The following is a 19,348-nucleotide window of genomic DNA, read 5'->3' on the forward strand; positions in this document are numbered from 1 at the left end:
AAAAACTCCAAATGAGTTTAAATTTTTAAATTTGTATTGAACAATAATGTGGCTCCATTTATTTTCTAAGACTAATCCCTCACAGTTTCCCACTTTGCATCTGTCTGTCTGCCCGTGGGCCTATCTTCCAGCTGGATATGGTTCCTTTCAGGCTCTCCCAGACCTGGAAGATTCTCCTTTGTGAGAAGGAAAGTTAGTGGCTGTGGACAGTAAAGTTTAACAGTTTGTGGTGAGCAGCCACTGCTGATGTGCTAAGAAAGGCCAGGGAATGAGAGAAAAAACAGAAAGCTCCTCTAGTTGGGCTATCTTAAACAAGATTTACCACCCTTGATCTTAAAGCATTTGTTTTTTCCAAGTTTAGTAGACCTGGCAGGTTAATCAGTCAGAGTACTTGTTTAAAATGCAGTGTATGATTCCCTACCTCCAGACTTCTACATTTTATTTAGCCCAGGTGATGTTTAGCACACTAATATTTGAGAACATCTGCCTTAAAACTATACAACTGTTTCTTCCTTTCTTGATTGTACAAGAGTCAAAAGAAGAGCCTCTTTTCTCTAAGTAATTCCTGTGTTTCATGTTAAAGCATATCAACCAGGGCACTGGAGGCTAAGGGGCAGACAGGGGTGAGAAATGATAGATATTATTCACTCATGTTTATATATCTACATCTGAAGCATACCACAATAGTTATTGCTCATTTTGGAGACTTATGAGGTATTTTAGAAAAGCTTGTATCCATTTTAGACTTGAGGAAGGAAAGAGGCAGAATAATTTTCATGGAATGGTGAAAGGGAAATGTTGATATTTTAATAGCTAGCCTCTCTCAGTTATTTTTATTTTTAAATAATTATAAAATCTCTAGAAGATGAGACTATCCAGGGTCTTACACAGTTACGGTTTTGCTGTACAAACATATTTGTTCTCATTTGTGTTTTATATGTTAATATTCAATTAATCTGATTAGGTTGTAAGGGCCTTCCAGCCAGGGCACATGTGTTCTTTTGTATTTGTAACATTATCAAAGTCACAAGTGTTCCATAGTTATTGATGATTGAACTAATCTAGTGTGCAGCACCTCTCCAGGGATTTTGGGTTAGGCATAGTGAATTGATTGATTTTGGTATTTCAGATATCCAAGAAGTCTATGTTACACTGTCGATAGAGCTAATATAAGAAAAGGTCTTAGTTGAAACAAATACATTTTAGTTGACAAATGAGAAATCATGGCCCTAATCGATAAATCTGTTAATAATGTGTTTCCCCTGTTTAGAATATCAGTGTAAGGTCAGTCTTGCTACTCCTTCATCAACATGTTCTGTTTTTTTTAATTTATAAATCTGAATCTCAAAAATTGGTATTTCTGGAAACTCCTAAACATAAATATTTTGATTAATGTCTGAATAATATCATAGGATTTTTTTTTTTTTTGTGGTGGTGCTGGGGTTCCTGGAAGCCCTTCTACCTCTGGGCTATACTCCCAAACCTATTTTTTACATTTTTTTAAAATTTGGAAACAGGGTCTCCTAAGCCAGCGCGCGCGGCTGGCTTTGAACCTGCGTGATCCTCCTGTCTCTGCCTCCCAAGCGCGGGGATTACAAGCGTGAGCCACCACGCCCGGCTTATCATAGGATTTTAAACAATATGGCTAGACCCTGTAGTAAAAACGTACAAAAAATGTTCAACTGTGTCTCTGACTTAGGTCAAGCTCAATGATGAATGAATGAATGAATAAATATATACTAGCTAAAGAGGAAATATTTTTCATTCACATGTTATGAGAAATAGCTAGAAATAACTGGTTATTTATACATGTATTTGATTTTAATGATATGAAGTAGTTTTCAACATATGAGATGCAGTAGATAGAAAGGCAGACAGGAAATGCAAATTTAAATTACCTGTAGCTTAATTTTTTTGTGTACTGGGGATTGGAGACAGGGGGCTCTTACATTGAGCTATACCCCAGCCATTGTGATTTGATATTTTGAAATAGAGTCTCACTAAGTTCCTGAGGCTGGCCTCTGACCTGCAATCTTCCCGTCTCAGCCTCCCATGTACTAAGATTACAGGTATGTATACCACCACAACCTACATCTAACTTAAAACTAGTCAACCTAAAAAAATGAATTCTACTTTTTATTCATTTTGCATTTACTTTAGTTAATAATAGAACATTAGATAAAGGAAATGAAATGGTCTTTCTCTCCGCATTGTATAAACATCTTATCCAAATAATACAGTGAGGCATAATGCGAAAACAATACTTTGGTTAGATCACAGCACATGAAGCTTTTTTCAACATGTGATGATCATGGATCATATCATAGGATCTTAATTAATTTGCCATTCGCAGACATAGAAATTTTAATTTACACACGTTTAGCTTTTATAATTTAGAATTAACACCATATTTCAACATCTTTCAGTACAACTATTTCAGTATTCTTTACTTGTATTAGAGAACCAAAAATTTATCAGAGAAGAAGAATAAATTAGGAAATAGTAATGAAAATAGGTATCTTGAAGAGGTTACAAATTCTCTTGGGTGCCACCATAGTGGGCTTACTACCGTGACTATACACTGTACACTTGAAGATGACTGTTGGCCATCATGTTAGGATATTGGATCATGACGTTTATTTAAACTTGAATTGTTTTTTAAACATATGATTTTCTCATTCCTTTAATAATTAACCTTATTTTTAGACAGCAGTACTTTCTATGGATATTGGTACAGAAAAACTAAAGTTTTAATGATTAGGCCTGAGAAATGGTAAATTGAAGCAAGTGAATATGAAGGGCATTTTTCATGGAATATTTCAATAGTGTATATAATCTTAATGAATCATTAGGATCAGCTTTCCACAAAAATGTTTGCCTCTAGTTATCCAAACATTATTGTGGTTATATTATAAGTATTTATAATAAAGATTTACAGATACAGAGAGGAAGAGATTGGATGGCCAGGCAGTCTTCTAAACTCATATTTAGCTACAACACTGATAGTCACATGTGGATGAAATAACTCTTTGGATATGCATATATGGTTTTCAAAGTGGTAGATTTTTATTAATTTAAATTGGAATGTTAAAGAAAATTTATTATTTGAAGGAACTTTTAAAACCTCAGATTTTTATAAAATTCTAGGTGTTTCTAAAATACTATAGAATATAGCAGATGCTGTATTTATTAACTGGTATTTTGAGATTTGTTACGCAATATGCCTATCAATGAAAGGCTTTTCAACCATCATAAATACATGTTGTTAGAAATTATTTACTTTTATCAAAATAGTACAGGATTTATAAATATAAATATTGTATATATTGTCTTCATGCAACTTTAATAGCTTTGCTTTTATATTTGATGCTACCAAAATTAAAACATAGTGGAACTACTTGAAAAGCAGTATATGAATGGATTTTTATTCAGTAGAGCCATATTCTTAGCTGTTCTTTCCATTGCACAGTATATTTTATCTTACTTTATTTTTTATTTTATTTTGATGGTACCAGGTAACAAACTTGGCCTCTTGCAGGCTATTCAGGCACTCTGTCACTGAACCATACTCCCAAACCCCTCACTGTACATTTTAAATGACTTTTTTATTTTGATAGTTTCGTGGGTTTAATGTAGAACACATTAAAAAGCTAACTGTGGCTTTATATCTTATTTACCCCCCAAATTTAAGGAGATACTTAGAAAACTTATGAGAGATAACAGATAAATGAACTTTGAGGTGAGAGTAGAGATTTTTTTCCATTAAATCAATTTATACTATTTAATGAAAGCATAGATTCTGGAAGATTTTCTTTAGCATATACCTATTTTTAACCAGATAATATATGTGTTTATCATTATGTATATATATATATATATGTGTGTGTGTATATACATATACATATATATATATATTTAAGGATTTTGTGTATCATTATGTTTATATACATATATATATATATATATATTTAAGGATTTTAGAGTATAAAATTATCAGTAGATAAATATTCCTCTTACCAAAACTCTAGTTTTAGTAAAAATAGCAGAGGTAGCAACATTTTATTATTTTATTATTATTTTATTTTATTCTATGGTACTACGTGTTGAACCCAAAGGGGTTCTACTTCTGAGCTATACCCCAAAACCTATTTGATTATTTCATTTTTAAAACAAGGTCTTGATAAGTTACCACACACTGGCCTAGAATCTACGATCCTCCTGTATCATTCTCCCAACCTACCATGACCAGTACTAGCAGCACTATTTTAAAAACCTTCTAGAGCCAGGCGTGTTGGCACATGCTTGTAATCCCCAGGCTTGGGAGGCGGAGACAGGAGGATAGCGCATGTTAGAAGCTGCGCTGGCTTAAGAGACCCTGTTTCCAAATAAAAAGTATAAAATAGGTTGGGAGTGTAGCCCGGAGGTAGAAGGTTTTGAGGAACCCCAGTACCACCAAAAAACAAAAAAAAAAAAGAAAAAGAAAAAAAGAAAAAAAAAGATAAAAGGAACAAAAACCTTCTAAGATGTTGGCTTCAACATACAATTCTGATTTCATTACTTAGCTGCTTATAATCTTCCCTTTCAAATTACTTGACAAATACTTATTGTTTCCTAATCCTCCAAGAGTAATGTGGAATTAGGAAAATACAAAGATTCAGGATTTTATTCTTGAAGGACAAGCAGTATTTTGAGGGGAGCATCTGATGAACATGGCTTTAGCATAGGTGGTGGCAACAGAATGGCCTATTCGTGCACTAGATATGTTGTCCCTATTAGATGATGATAATCTCTCTACATTACTTTTCCAAAACACTTTAAAAATGACAATGCAAAATAACATATGCAAACGCTATATATTTTAAAATCATTGATTTCTACCTACTATCACCCTCTGCAACACACACAGACCCTCTGGTTTGGAATTTAAATACTTTTAAATAAGATTATTCAGAATCATTCAAGTATAAAAAGAGAAAGGCCATAAAAATATAAATACTACCCAACAAAAAAGGTAGAAAGATAGTAACTTTTGAATTTCCTATTTAATGTTATTCCTTTTTTTCAGCTTTTGCAAGAGAGTAAAAGTAGTTACAGCCTGTGATTCCTTGGGTCCCCAACAACCTGACCTCGTTTTCTGTTCAGTCTAATTTCGGTATTTTTACCCACCCATCTCAACCGTTGTCTTAGCCCTCCAACTTCTTTCATTTGACTCCCAACTATAAAAAGTGTAACAGAAATATCAAGAATTACCACCATTCTGGATTTCCTTTCTGCTTCATCTAATAGTTATCTTTTCCTCCCAACTTATTTTTCCTCTTCTTTGTTCCCTTACCTAGTGTTTCCTGCTTTTACAGCATACCAACTTTTCATATTGTTTTTTTCCCCTGCCCTACTTAGTACCCTTTCTAGCCTATAGAACCAAGTCATGCCTTTCACATTACTTATTAAATCATGAAGTGAGGATTTCTCTATGTATATATACACCTGCACAATTGTATTTATACTCATATGTATTATGAAAAATTTATAGGTATTTTGTCAATCCAAGGCCTATATAGTTATAGCCACAGTGGTGTTTGTCTTTATAGATCATTTGTGGGACTTTACAGCTCCACGTGGTCTGTTAAAGAAATTTCCAACATAGGACTTTCCAGTGTTTTAGAAAGATCTTAGTTTTTCCATTTTTATTGTAATTAGGCTACAATTTTATGTAGTAAGAAATTTCTAGCATATTTATTTTCAATTTCACATGACAAACTAAAGGATAGACACACAAGTATATATATTCATATACGTATACATGCAAATATAATAGTAAATGTGCACAGTTTGATTTATTGTAAGAAGAAATCTTTAATATATTAAGAATTTTGCTCTCCTGTCCAGAATGTTTTGTGTGCTTTAAGAGACTTAACAGTCCTACTTGGTTTCCATCCAAGTACTTACACTGATTAGTAAAACATAAATAGAGCACACAGTTTGGCATGATTTGCAGTCTTTTCTGGGTGATGTGAATAACATTGATATTCTAGATTAGTCTGAAGAGACATAGTCAAGACAAATGAGATTATATAGTGCCTGCTCACATAAACTTTGACTGATGCTGTTAGTCTTTAATTGCACCTACTAGTGACTAAACAAAACTTGCGTAGAAAAGATAGGTTTATTCTTCTGGCACATTAGGAAAAAATGGAGAGAGTAATGAAACACAACATATTAGTTCATTTTTTGCAGGGGTACTCTGACAAACTGTAGCAGCCAGCAAATTAAATCTACTGTAAAGTTATGTAGGCATATTTATATTGAGAAAAAGAGACTATTAATTTTAGTTTTTACTTTCGCCCCATACTATGACTGGCTTAAGTTGTGTTTACATTTTCTCTGATTATTCTTTTTCTTTTCTTTCTTTGGTACTGAATATCGAATCCAAGGTCATTCTACCTCTGAGCTATACCCTTTGACCTTTTTGCTTTTTATTTTTTGTTTTGAAACAGGGCCTTGCTATGTTGCTGAGGCTATCGTCACTTGTGACCTTCCTGTCTCAGCCTCCAAAATATTAGATTTAAATGTGTGTGCCACCATACCTGGATTTCTGATTATCCATAAACACTTTCTGAAATTAAAATGTTTTAGGTATGGTTCCATATGTAAACCTTTTCATTTTGTTTGTATTTTCCCCAATTTCTATCTTATAGTGTAGATCGAATAGGAGGACTTAGTACCTTTTTGTAGTTATTATTTCCTTAGACTATTGTGGGACATGTAATATTTTTCTCTTCAGATAATGTTTTTCACTGCATCTTATGGAATAGTCTGATTGAAAGGAAAAAGTAGGGACTCTAGAGAAGGAGTCCTGGCTTAGAGATTGAGACCAGTTTTTCTTACTACCACTATGATGTTGGGTTAGTTAACTTCTCTGGGTTTCAGTTTTATCATCCACACAATGAGGGAACTGAGCAAGATGATTCCTAAGAAGTTTAGAGGTTCTAAGAAGTCTTTTGTTTCTACATGGAGAGCCAGGAATTCTATGTTGTAAGATTTGTCCAAGAATGACTCTGTCTATGGTCTTGGTCAAGGACAATCATTGTCTTTTGTTAATTATATCTAAAATATGTATTTCACAGGAAATTTAAGTGATTAATCTTCATAAAATGCTTTGAGGATTTTTTGTGTATGTTGTCCTATCCTTTTTTATGCAGTGGTCTATAATAGAAACCAAATGTTCTGTAAATGAAAGTGTTTCCTATAGTGTGACTGAGGGATTTTGACATTTACTAATCCCAATATTAAAGTAGTGGGGCACAAAGCCTTTATAACAGTATATTTAAAATACATATTTAATAATTTTCTTCCTGAATTTATGCAAATGAAAACATTTTTAATTCTGTAATATAATGATAATTGTAATTATGCTCCACAGTTCCTACTAGCGTCTTTTCCAGGGTAATAAAATTTTATTAAGTTTGATATTGCCAATTTGTAATTGGTGTGATTTTACCTGGCTGAAGTTTATTTCCAAACAATCGGTGAAAAATGGTGGTGTTAAGCAAATCAAAATAGTGTAAAGTATAGTTCATGGACCATGTTTGGATGTAACAGAATAATTTTAAGGCTTTTGGCATAATAATTCCTTTACTCATTAGAAGTAATTACAAATGACTTTGCAATTTATTAAAGCAAAGTAAGTACTAAATACAAGTAATTTTACCGTCAGATATAAGATTTTTTTTGAGCTTTTAGAGATACAGAGGATCAGGTGGACAGAAGCAGAACTTAGAACAAATATTAACATTATCCCAGCACCACAAAAACTGCTATTTAACACCATTTACAAGAATCCAGACTGAACATGAGATGAATAATTTTGGTCAGTTTCTTTAGATCCTATTGAGATTAGATAAAAGAATATTTTTCAATCAGTTAATTGTTCAAATAACAATAACTTGAGAATCTTTACAATAAGGTGGTCATCACATGTGTTGTGAGAAAAAGTCACCTCCTTTGAAATTTGGAAAACTGTACTTCAATCCTATTTTCTGTTCAGAAACTCTGAGGCATCTCTATAGACAGTAAACTGCTAGAACACTTCACCACTGTGGTGTTGCACAAGCTTGGCGGCTTTGTTCTCTGAAGTTGAAGCCACATTTGCAATTACTGATTTGTAAAATTTTTCATAAGCTTGAAAATGGTTGAATCCCCTCTCTAAAACATCAGCTCCTAATATGTAGCCGTTTTTATGCTTTATATTTTTAAATGTTAACAAAATGCTTCAGGTTTTGAAAATTGTTTGAAATTCCCTCTTGAAAGAAACATTCCAAACTTGATATCTACATATATCTACATATGTGTGTGTGTGTGTGTGTACACACACACACACACACACACACACACACCCACACATCTGTTTCTCTTTTGCATTTTTCTTAGGTTTTCAAATATTTGACTTTGCTTATTGTACCTGAGACCTTTCTGTTCCAAAACATGAATACTTTCATATATAAAATATATTGATCCTGGTATATTGTATTAGTGGTGAAGATTTTTTTAACCTTTCAAGTGCATTTTGGGCAAGAAGATATTAATGAATAGTACTTTGAACAACGTTAAAAATTATTTTTATGAAACAGTTTCATATGTGGTTACTACAAGTTGTGAGAAATATGAATTAATTATGTTGGCTGGGTTTTGGTGGAACATTTGTATATGAAAAAGCTGGGCATGGTGGTACATGCTTTTAATCCCAGCATTTGGGAGGCTGAGACAGGAGGATTGAGGTTCTTGGACAGCCTCAGCTACTTAGGCCCTTTGGAACTCAGTGAATCCCTGTTTCAAAATGAAAAAAAAATAGGGCTGGGGATGTAGCTAGGAGGTATAATGCCTCTGGGTTCCATCCCTGGTAACGCCAAAAAAAGAAAGAAAAAAGAATGAACAAACATTATATGTGATATAGTGATGATTGAAATCAATTTAACATTTATAAACCTCATGCATTACTGACCAATGCTTCAAAATAAACATTCTCTTTCTGCATATGTATGTGTGTATATATATGTATGCATACAGTGTATGTTTGTATTGCAACGAAGAGAGTTTGCTTTTTTGCCTTCATATTGACCTGTGGTTATCTTGGTGATTTCATGCTATATTTCTGGACATTGAATTACATATTCTAGAATGTTGGAAACTTCTTAATATTAATCTGTGCTTTAAAATATCAGTGAAAATTCTTCATTAAGGGACTAATTCTCAATATTTCAAACACTAGGAAAAATTTGGAAACGATATCTGAAAGTAAGTTATTCAGTTGGAAATACAAGTTTATTGTTTGGACATAGGCATGAAAGTAAATATGAGGTCTTTGTTGCTGTGGTTATAGTTTAGAAAGTAGTGACTTCTGTTTCAATGGCAATCTGCTTTTACCAAGCTTGTATTGATGGAAATGGATAATTCAGTTTTTAGCCATAAGCAGAAGAGTGTTATGAAGGTAGGCATTTAGTGATTGCAAATTGCCTACATCAGAGGTAAAATTTTCCATCCTGTAATAAAGAGTTCAATATAATGCTAATTTATCTTATTTTCATTTTGTAGAATTGTGCGGAAATTATGTGAGTTTATTTCAGTGCTTAAAACAGAAACTTAGAACATCCAGTCACTTTTGAGGCATTTACGATGCACTTTTCTGTCAGTATTTTAAAACAATATAGATAGATAAACCCTTTATTTGCCATCGCTTTCATGGAATACCTAAAGCTGCCTTTGACAGCAGCTTCAGATTTTGAACCCCATTGACAATTGCTAATCCCTAGAGGTTACTGGACCACCGCTGAGCTTTGGAGTGGTCCCTGCTGGACACCTGCTTGGCCAGCAGCATTGATCTTTCCTCTAGGCAATTTGTGAGCTGTTTGGGGAAGGGAGAAGGGGAGTGAACAGGAAGAGAAAGGGAGAGAAGAAGGGGAGGGCAGTATTGAATTAGGTTGTTGATAGCGTCCCTCCAAGGACTGCTATTAAGAGCACGCTATTCTGTACTTCTCTGCCGCGGAAGACAGAGTGATATTCCTGTTACTACAGCATGTTGTAAATGTATGAGCTTTCGCTCATCCCGGCTCGGAAACAAAAATAGGGAAAAAAGAGCAACTTGAATCAGAAGCTACTAGAAGAGCGCACAGAGTTCTGCAGCATTTTACATTTGGTCTTACATTTTGCTTTCTTTTAACTGGAAAACAGAGGGATTGACATTTTTAAATGGGCTTTTCCCATAATGGCATTTTTGTATTGTGTGGCCAGTGCTTGCACAGGAGGAAAGCAGGCTGCTGAATTTAGTCACTGATCTCTTTTAGCTGTGGCCTAAGGCTATGCTGAGGTTTATATCTCATTTGTATTGTTGCAGCTCAAAAGAAGAATGTTCAGAGGATGACAAGTGTATTCTGAGTAGGTATGTTGTTTCATTTTCATATGAGACCCATCTTTTTTTTTCCTGATACTATTGGTCAGAAATCAGGTTAATAGGTACAGAATATACTACAGGGCTGCAGTATCCCTGTTCAGGTAGAACAATGGCTTTGCAAGCTTAAAAAAAATACCTGCTTTTATTAAATAAAGCTGCATTGTGTGGCATGCTCAGTTTAGTGTGTATGTATGAATGTGTGTGTAGTACATACACATACACACACACACACACACACACACACACACACACACACACACACTGCTGCAGTCAATGCTTTCCTAACGAGGTGGCACTATTGTTGAGTTGGAACGAGAGAATCATCATTTTTCTTTAGGGGACAGGAGGACTTAAAGGAGGTAGCTTGCAGTCCTAATTTACAGATTGGAAGCATCGGCTTAAGGGCACGGGTAGAATCGTTTGCTTGTTCTCAGCAGCCACTGCTGTGTCAGTACAGTGTGGAATGGAAGTAGTAGTTGGTAGTCTGTTATGGAAACGCTGTTTACTGTTATTGTAGTACCGTGGTGACAACATGCCATTGAAATGGAAAACGAGCTCTCCTGCTATCTGGAAATTCCCAGTTCCTGTGCTTAAAACATCCAGGTCTACTCCACTTTCTCCAGCATACATGTAAGTGAGAGAAAAATAGGATATTAAAGTGGGATTTCATTCATGAATCTGCCTTGTGGCCAAACGGGGGAGGGGGACTCCAAACAGCAACATCCTCAAACCCACAAGATTGAAAATATCTCAAGTTTGCTTGCATTTAAAAACATTGGCATGCTCACATTTTAACATTGTTTTGTTTTCCTAGAGTTTATGTTTATGTTCACTTAAAGTGCTTAATGCCAATATAATTACTAATAGGAAAGCACAAGGGTATAGTTAAGGGATTGCATAAGGAAACTTTATTGCTTAACATGGGATTTTAAAAATCTGAAACATAAAGATTTCTTTTGTGTAGTGGCTTAAAATCTGATGACTGATGTTGCCAGTATATTAAATATGGAAATGTCTTCTTTATTATTTTTTGATGAATTTGAAATGTTCAGAGTTAACATATTGGTCAGAAAATTAACCTTTCAATGAAGACTTTTATACTTCAATTGTGTAAATATTAATAAGTTTGATATTGCATATTTTTCTGTTTTATCATTTACATTCTGAAGTTATATTTTAAATTTGTACAGATTATACTTTTCTGAGCAGTTATTTATCTGTAGAGGTTTAAAAGGAATATTGTACAAATGACTGTTTTAGAAATGCATTTAAAATAACTATATATTGAAATGCTTTGGAATTCTTTCCAATTTTTTTTTAGATTTTTCAAAACCTTATAATCATAAAGTGTAGCTTTAAAAACAAAACTGAGGAGATATAATTAAACCTTATTTTCAAGTATTGTTCACAGTTCTTTCTTTTGGTTGGGGAAGGAGTGAAGGAAAAAAGCTTTTGAGTAAGAGAAATGTGTTAACTCTGAATGTTCCCTTTACAATTTTTTTTTCAGTAGAAAATATGTGGAAAATTATTCTTGCTTTAGGCTAATTGTGTGTGTATAACTCTGGTGAGATGCCATTTGTAACTTAGTTTTTTTGTTTTATGTGAGATTCAGAACCACAGTGATATCTATCTGGCTCTTTGAAAGGCTTTTTAGTTGCTGAGGAAGTATGTTTATCCTTTCAGTCCTAAAATAAGTGATTCCCTGGAAAGCACTGAAAAATTAGGACATTTCAGAATCATTTTCAGATAATTTATAATATTCTTTTTTATGCTTCAGGTTGTTTTATCTGATTGGATGTTAAAGCCTTTTTCTTGTGAAGTAAAATAAATATAGGCTGAATGTGTAAAAATCAGTTGTGTTTATTTTTCAAAGGCACTTTTGGTCAAAAGCACATATTAATGGAGATAAAAAGTTAATGGAGGTGGACAAGTTAATTGATATTTTTCAAATTATATGAGAAAATGAGATTTTCTTGCTGACTTTATATTTTTAGCTGGTGAGAAAGCACCAAAGATTTACCAAAAGCAACTTTATTGTAAACAAAAGAAAACCCCACTAAAGCTAGTAGATTGTAGTTAATAACAGTTGTTAATTTTTCCAATATTCTCAATATATTTTAATGTCCAAAAGCCCCAAATCCCAGTTCCCATCACAGCTGATTTGTCAATTTGTAGGGATGGTTAAATATATGCTCATATTTTATTAATTCATACTAGCCCACAAGCTTAGATACAACTTAATACAACATTTTTAATGAATCATTTCTTCCTTTGAAGCAATCGCCTCTTTGACCTAATGAAATGAGTCAAATGATTTAGAAGATATAAACCTAGAATAGATATTGCAGTGTTGAATATTGATTTTTGGTAGTATATGCAGGTAGAATGCCAAAATATGTTTGAAGAGCTAATGTAAGCTAGACAGTATTGACTTGTAACAATATGTATTACTAAGTTGGTGTTATTTTTGTTTATAAATATATTGATACTTAATATTAAGAAAATATTCACAGAGAGAAAAAATTTTAAAATATAGAAAAAAAACTTGCTTGGGAAGTTTAAATCAGGTTTATAAAATAAATTATGGAGATTTGTATGTTTTAAATTACAGTTCATTGCTACACATAGCCAGAAATAAAAACATCATGTTTGACATGTTCTCATCAATATATTTTTATATTATACAAACCTTCTACCCACAAAATGATACTTAAGTTTAACATAAAAATTCACCCAAATGTTATTAGAAAAACTAAGTTAGATTACAATGTCAAGTAATGTATTTGCTCTCATAATTGTTTGGCTGCCAAATATAAGTTCAATCATTTTTTTCTAAACTGTTTACATTAAAAGTGAATATATTCATACTCCTTGACAAATTTTGATATATTAGAAATCTATCTGTAAAATTGCACATAAAAATTAAGGTAATATTTTCAATATAGGTTTTCTCAAACTGATATAAAAACTTTTGTATGTATGCTTGTATAAAACCATGTCATGTGTATTTGATCCTCTGTGATTTGTCAAATACACATGACATGGTTTTCATTGATGACTTGGGTACTTTTTCAGAGACTGAAATTTCATTGTAATAAAATCTAGGTTGTACTGAAAATATGTTGCAGGATTTAAGCAAGTAAGGAAAATTATTTTAAAAAGTCTCATATATATAAAAAAAATCTCTTTTGATCTCTTATAAACCTAGTGTTGGTGCTGCTTAGCTATAGCTCTTTATTGATGTTGTGGATAGAACAGTGCTGCCATGCTAGTGAAAGCTACAATACAGAACATTTCACTTAATACAGACACTGAGCAGAAAAAGTGATTTAATTTTTTTCTTGTGAATTTAAAGTGCAAGTTTGTTTTTCCTCTCTTGTTATAACCCAAAGGACAGTAACTGTCTCATTTTTCAAACTTTTTGATTATAGAGAATATTTATGCCAAATTAAGGAGAACATATTAAATGTAGAATGAAACTTAAAAATTTGGTCTATAACCCAATATATGATATAGAAAAAGTAGACTATATTAAAGATAAAGTAGTATAATGATACTTTGGCTTCTGGATAGATTGATGACCAAATGCATAGTCTTTATTGGGTAGATACAGTATACCTTCAACCTCAGATGTGAACACTTGCAGGATGGTGTTGCCATTCAGGCAGATTTCTAAAGGGACTGTCCCAATGGAGATTGAGTCCTTGGTGACATGTTTTTGTGTTACAGTCTGTTCAACAGTAAGTTGAAGTTCAACCTTAGCCTGAATGAAGATATCCTGATCAGTGTATTGGTAAAGACTTTGTTCTTGACAGGTGCAAGCCATATAAATTAGGTTGTCATTTTGCCTAAATTAATAAAGCCATAAGGGCAATCGTGTCTAAGTGGTTTTCTGGTGTTTTGGTATTCATTGTTTTAAAATAGTCATGGGTCCTTTAGGCAAGAATTATAGGGTTAATGCATTGTTACATTCTAAGGGCACAATGAAATAGACAAGATTAGCACTAGCAATTCTCTTATATTTTCTTCACAAGCAGCAAGTTTTAACAATAGTATGAAAAACAAGAGGAAAACAATTAGGAAAGAATTAGCCAGGGCAGTGTAACAGTGAATTCTATTAAGACACATGTTGTGAGCTATTTATATAAGAATTTTGCTTCCTCAAGCCAAAAACAAAATGAGTGTTAGTGAAGTAGACTAATCCTCCTTTAGCCCATGTACTTGTATTCAGTGAGGTCTATGTTTACAATTATTTTGCTTAACATGTAAACTGTATTTATAGTAAATGCCAATTGTACACTATTTTATAGTAGTTTTTATTATTTAATCAATAAAACTCAGTCCTTACATTTCCTGAGAATAGATCATACACACTCTGTCAATTGTCCCTGTTTGTGGGTAATTCAAAGGATATACGTAATAAAAATGTATTTTCCAATGTTGACATTTTCTTTCCCAAAAGATTGTCTTTTTTCTAACTTATAAATGATTTAAAACTTGTGGTTTGAGAAATGTTATATAGTAAAATACTTCTTACATTAATAATCTTACATTTGTGGTTTGAAAAATATTATAGAGTAAAATACTTCTTACATTAATAATCTTATACTATAAAGTTGCTTTCACAATTACCATACACATAAATTTTTCCTTGTGTGTCTTCTTAATGTGTTTTTACTACATATACCCAATCCAACAAAATTATGTCAACAAGTAACACAGTTAATGCCTAAGAACAATTTTTTTCAGAGACAAAAATGTAGGCTTATTTAGGATAAGTGGGAGATACATGTTCAAAGGAGAACATGGGCCATCTCAAGAAGGAGAGAGTAACTTTGGAGTCTCACAGTTCTTCTTTTATAGGACACCTCATGAAGGTGAGGAGGTAGATAAGGGCATACAACAGAGGTGGAAGTTTGGACTTCCTCAGAATATTCAGATTCCTGACATCAATTGTGCTTTGTAGTCATATATTTCAATGGAGTACAAACTGGTAGAGGCATACATGCAAACATCACTCATTTCGCCCTTACCCAATTCCCACCCCATTTTCCACCCCTCATGTTTGGCTTAGTGATTGACTTTGATATGTTTGTGAATGTACATCATGTATATGTATATTAGGGAATTTATCTCTCCTCCCCTCTCATTCCTCTCAGTTAGGTCACCTTATTTGCTCATCTGGTTTCTCCTTTTTTGTATAGAGATCCTTCTATGACCCATTTTCTCCTGAGCTTCTGTATATTAGGGAGAACATCTGATTTTTTGCTTTTTGTAAATGACTAATCTCACTTAGTATAATGTTCTCCAGTTCCATCCATTTTCCTGTGAATGACTTTATTTATTCTTCATGGCTGAGTAAAATTCCATTGTGTACATATCCCATAGTTTTGTAATCCATTCATCTCTTGGTGTACATCTTTGCTCGTTCCATATTTTGGCAACTGTGAATTGTGCAGCTATGAATATAGATACACATGCGTTAGTAATTTGGTTTCCATTCTAAGAAAAAATTTGTCTTCATCTAGCTTTTGTAGCATGTTCTTTGGGAATGTGCATTTTCTGAGCTTGCAGTAAGGCTAGCTTGTCTTTTATAGATGGAAAATCATATGGTTAGAATTTACCTTAGAAGTCATTTGGGAAATTCATATCCCCTTTAATTAATGCAGGGATCACTTCTATGATACCTCTGGAAGATGGCATTTCATATCCTCCTGGAACATTCAGCGACAAAGAGCTCCCTACTTCAACAAGGCAGCACCTTTCACTTATGAAGAGCTCCTCTTTGTATTAAACAGAAACAATTCCTCCTATTTTTACCTTCTTATCCTAGTGCAGCTACATAGAAAAAAAACGTTTTATTTTTTATAATTGAGCATGGTAGAAATCTTCGTGTGCTGTGGTTTCCAGAACCTTCACTCTCCCTGTTGTCCTAGCCTAGATATTTTTTTCTGAGTTAATCTTCATATGAGATACTACATCTGAATGTTATCCTCTATATGTGGTCCTACTAAAAAGAAAAGGCACATCTCTCTTTTTAAACAGATGTTCTGCTTGTCTAATAAAGCCTGGGATTGTGTTATTTTCTAATCACTGGATTCACACTGATCCCTCATGAATTTAGAGTTTTCAGACTTCCTTTTTGGATGCTTATGATTAGATTTTCTGCTTCTTATTGTCAGCATTTATTTCTTTAGCTGCTTAAGATCTGTGAGTCTGAGCAAGCCAAATATGTGCAAGTGAAGTTAAAATTTTGTCTTCAAGACATTGTATATATTTTTAAAGCCTTCTTGAAATCATATAATGTAACTGAAATTACTGCACACAAGGCACACAGAAGAAAGACAGCTAGTGTTTCTGTCGCTTTCAGATGTTTCAGAGAACTTTACCTGTCAATAATTTATCTAGATTCATTGCTTTTATACTTAAATGAGTATTGATTTCAAGTTACCCGCCCAAGCCAATCCCACTTTCCCCAGTGGGAAGAGTGAAATAATTGCCAATCTCCATATCAGCATGTGAAGTCCAGAGTTATTGAGAATGTCACACATTCATCTTGACATTTAGGATATTCAGGTGAGACCTATTTAGAGCCAAATTTAAGGGAGAAGAAAGGACGGAATGAACTAAGAGATAGGTAAATATTTGTGTTAGTAGCTCTGTTTTTTTTACATATTTGAGTTATAAATACTACACAATATTTTAAATGAAATTACAGTCATGATGTGTCACTTTATTTTTTTCAAGACTGTGAGAAAGAGATGACATAAACATGACATTATTGGGAATCCATACATAAAGAATTTCTGAAGGAATTCAGTTCTCAAAGTGCCCAGCTGCTTTTCAGTCACCCTGTAATTAAAAACATTGTCAAAAATGCATTTAATATACCCAATAAATTCAATTGTAGAGTGTATGTTGTTTTTGTGTGTGACAGTATGGTTGACTAGGAACTACAGCTTGCTGCCACTGAATGGCCTCATAAAATGTTTTCATACTATATATGACTAGTCTTAGGGAAAAGGTCAAAATTCTGAATTGGAAGTATGCTTTCTAATGAGTGCACACCACTGTAAAGTTGAAATCTTTTAAGTCCAACTATCGTCAGATTGGAGGTCATTCATACATTAAGTTTATAACTTTTAGCAGTTACTATTATATGCAAGGGATAACTCTGCTGAGTGTTAGGAATATAGTTCTTTTAGTCATTCAGAATGCCTATTCTTCACCTCTCAAACTAGCTTTATTCATGAACAATTAAATTGCTTATTTAATTTCTGTGAAATTTCTGAATAAGTAAAATAAGATTTTTGTTCATTGAATTTTCCGTATTGATAATAGACTTAAGGGTAATGATAACATTACAAAAAATGTGTCTGAGGATAGTTAGGAGAAATGAGTTAGAGGAAGACACAAGGTTTTAAAGTGTGTATGCATAGGTTGGAAAATAAATCTTTTCTGCTTAAATTAAAGAGTATTCTTTTGAACAAGAGGAATAGAATGACACCCTTTATGTTGGACAGAGAATAATTTATTGTTTAGAAGCTTTCTATTACATTAGGGTACATATATTTTTTTCCAAGCAGCAATAATTTGGTCCTGGATTGTAAGATGGAGTCATACTCTAAAATAAAATATTTTCAATTACACAAAATATTTTTACTCTAATAATTTACTGTGATGAGCTATCTATTATTTTCTCCCACTTATTTCACATTTATAAGAAAAGAGCATGTGCAAATTCTATGGGAGTTAAGTTTTTATAATATGATTTGATGGAGCAGTAAGATAACATCCTTTAACAATAAAACTATAATAAAACATTTTAAATATTTAACGTATCATATTTTTCATTTCATATGAGACACGTTTATTCCAAATTTTTGTAAGTGTGCTGATTTAGCAGTTAAATATAAAACCATTTATTGGTGCTTCTATAAAAATGCTAACCACTTTACCTGGGCACAGTGGTGCATGCCTATATCTCAGTACTGGGGAGGCTGAGACAGGAGAATTAACATGGTAACTTAACAAGATACTGTTTCAAAATAAAGGGCCCTGGATAGCTCAAATGTATAAGAAGGAAAAAAAATATTGAGCACTTTGGAAGATGTCTCCTCAAAACTCTATTTAAACAAAAGGAAACACAGGTTCAGAGAAATATCATATGTAATATGTCAGGTAAGAAGTAAAGACAGAATTCAAGCTCAGGATCACCTGATTGCAAAGCTTTTGACTTTTCTAATGCCTTTTCAATTTTATAGACTTTTGCTACATTTATGTCACCTACTGAATTAGGTAATATTTCACTAGGATTAAAAGAAATAGAAGTATGGTAGATGTTCATTCTTCTCATTGGTCAAATCTAGTTCTCTGTAACTGTAGTACCTAGGACCCCAACATCTTGCTGGTTAAGAGACAATCTCAGCTTCTAGAGAATGTCCGCATTATTTGGTTTTTGACTCCCTTTCTCCATCCTTTTTTATTTTTTGCTGTAAGCTTAAGCTTATTACAAAGGCAGAAAGAAGGGACAGAAATTATAAAGCACTAGATCAGAGCGTAACATAGTGGAGTGACTTGAAAATAAGACACTCCCCTTCCTCCACCTTGAAATAGAGGAAGTTGAATCCTTCTATTCAACCTGCAATGACAAGTTAAATCTTTTTCACACTCCTCTCTGATCCACTTATCTTCCACTTCGAAGGACTCGTGAGATTAGATTGGGCCACCCAAATAATATCAATATACTTTCCCTATATCCAAGTTTTTTAAGCTTATTCCTACAGCTTCCTGAGGTTAGGGTGTGGATATCTTTGGGAGGTCATTATGTGTCTAATGCCGTCTTGAACACAATCATGCTAGGCTTGTACACGCATAGAAAGAAGTTGTTTCTTTTAATCCAAG

General features: G+C 33.2%; 1 protein-coding gene across 7 annotated transcripts in view; it reads left to right on the forward strand.

The window, feature by feature from the left end:
• The window catches only part of KLHL13 (kelch like family member 13), a gene marked incomplete at both ends in the record, with an annotated part of 394,445 nt that overhangs the window by 317,936 nt on the left and 57,161 nt on the right, over positions 1-19,348 (forward strand). The window contains one exon of one of the 7 annotated variants that reach the window (XM_080718599.1): positions 10,353-10,432. The exons of 5 other annotated variants lie outside the window; for them this stretch is intronic. In XM_080718599.1, coding sequence (XP_080574725.1) covers positions 10,353-10,432 — 80 coding nt within the window. Of the gene's footprint in view, positions 1-10,352; positions 10,433-10,976; positions 11,075-19,348 lie in introns of those variants that run through there. One more of the 7 variants, XM_080718598.1, reaches the window with a different exon arrangement.

The sequence above is a fragment of the Muscardinus avellanarius genome (genome assembly GCF_963383645.1).
Source record: "Muscardinus avellanarius genome assembly, chromosome: X".
In the NCBI taxonomy this organism is placed as follows: Eukaryota; Metazoa; Chordata; class Mammalia; order Rodentia; family Gliridae; genus Muscardinus; species Muscardinus avellanarius.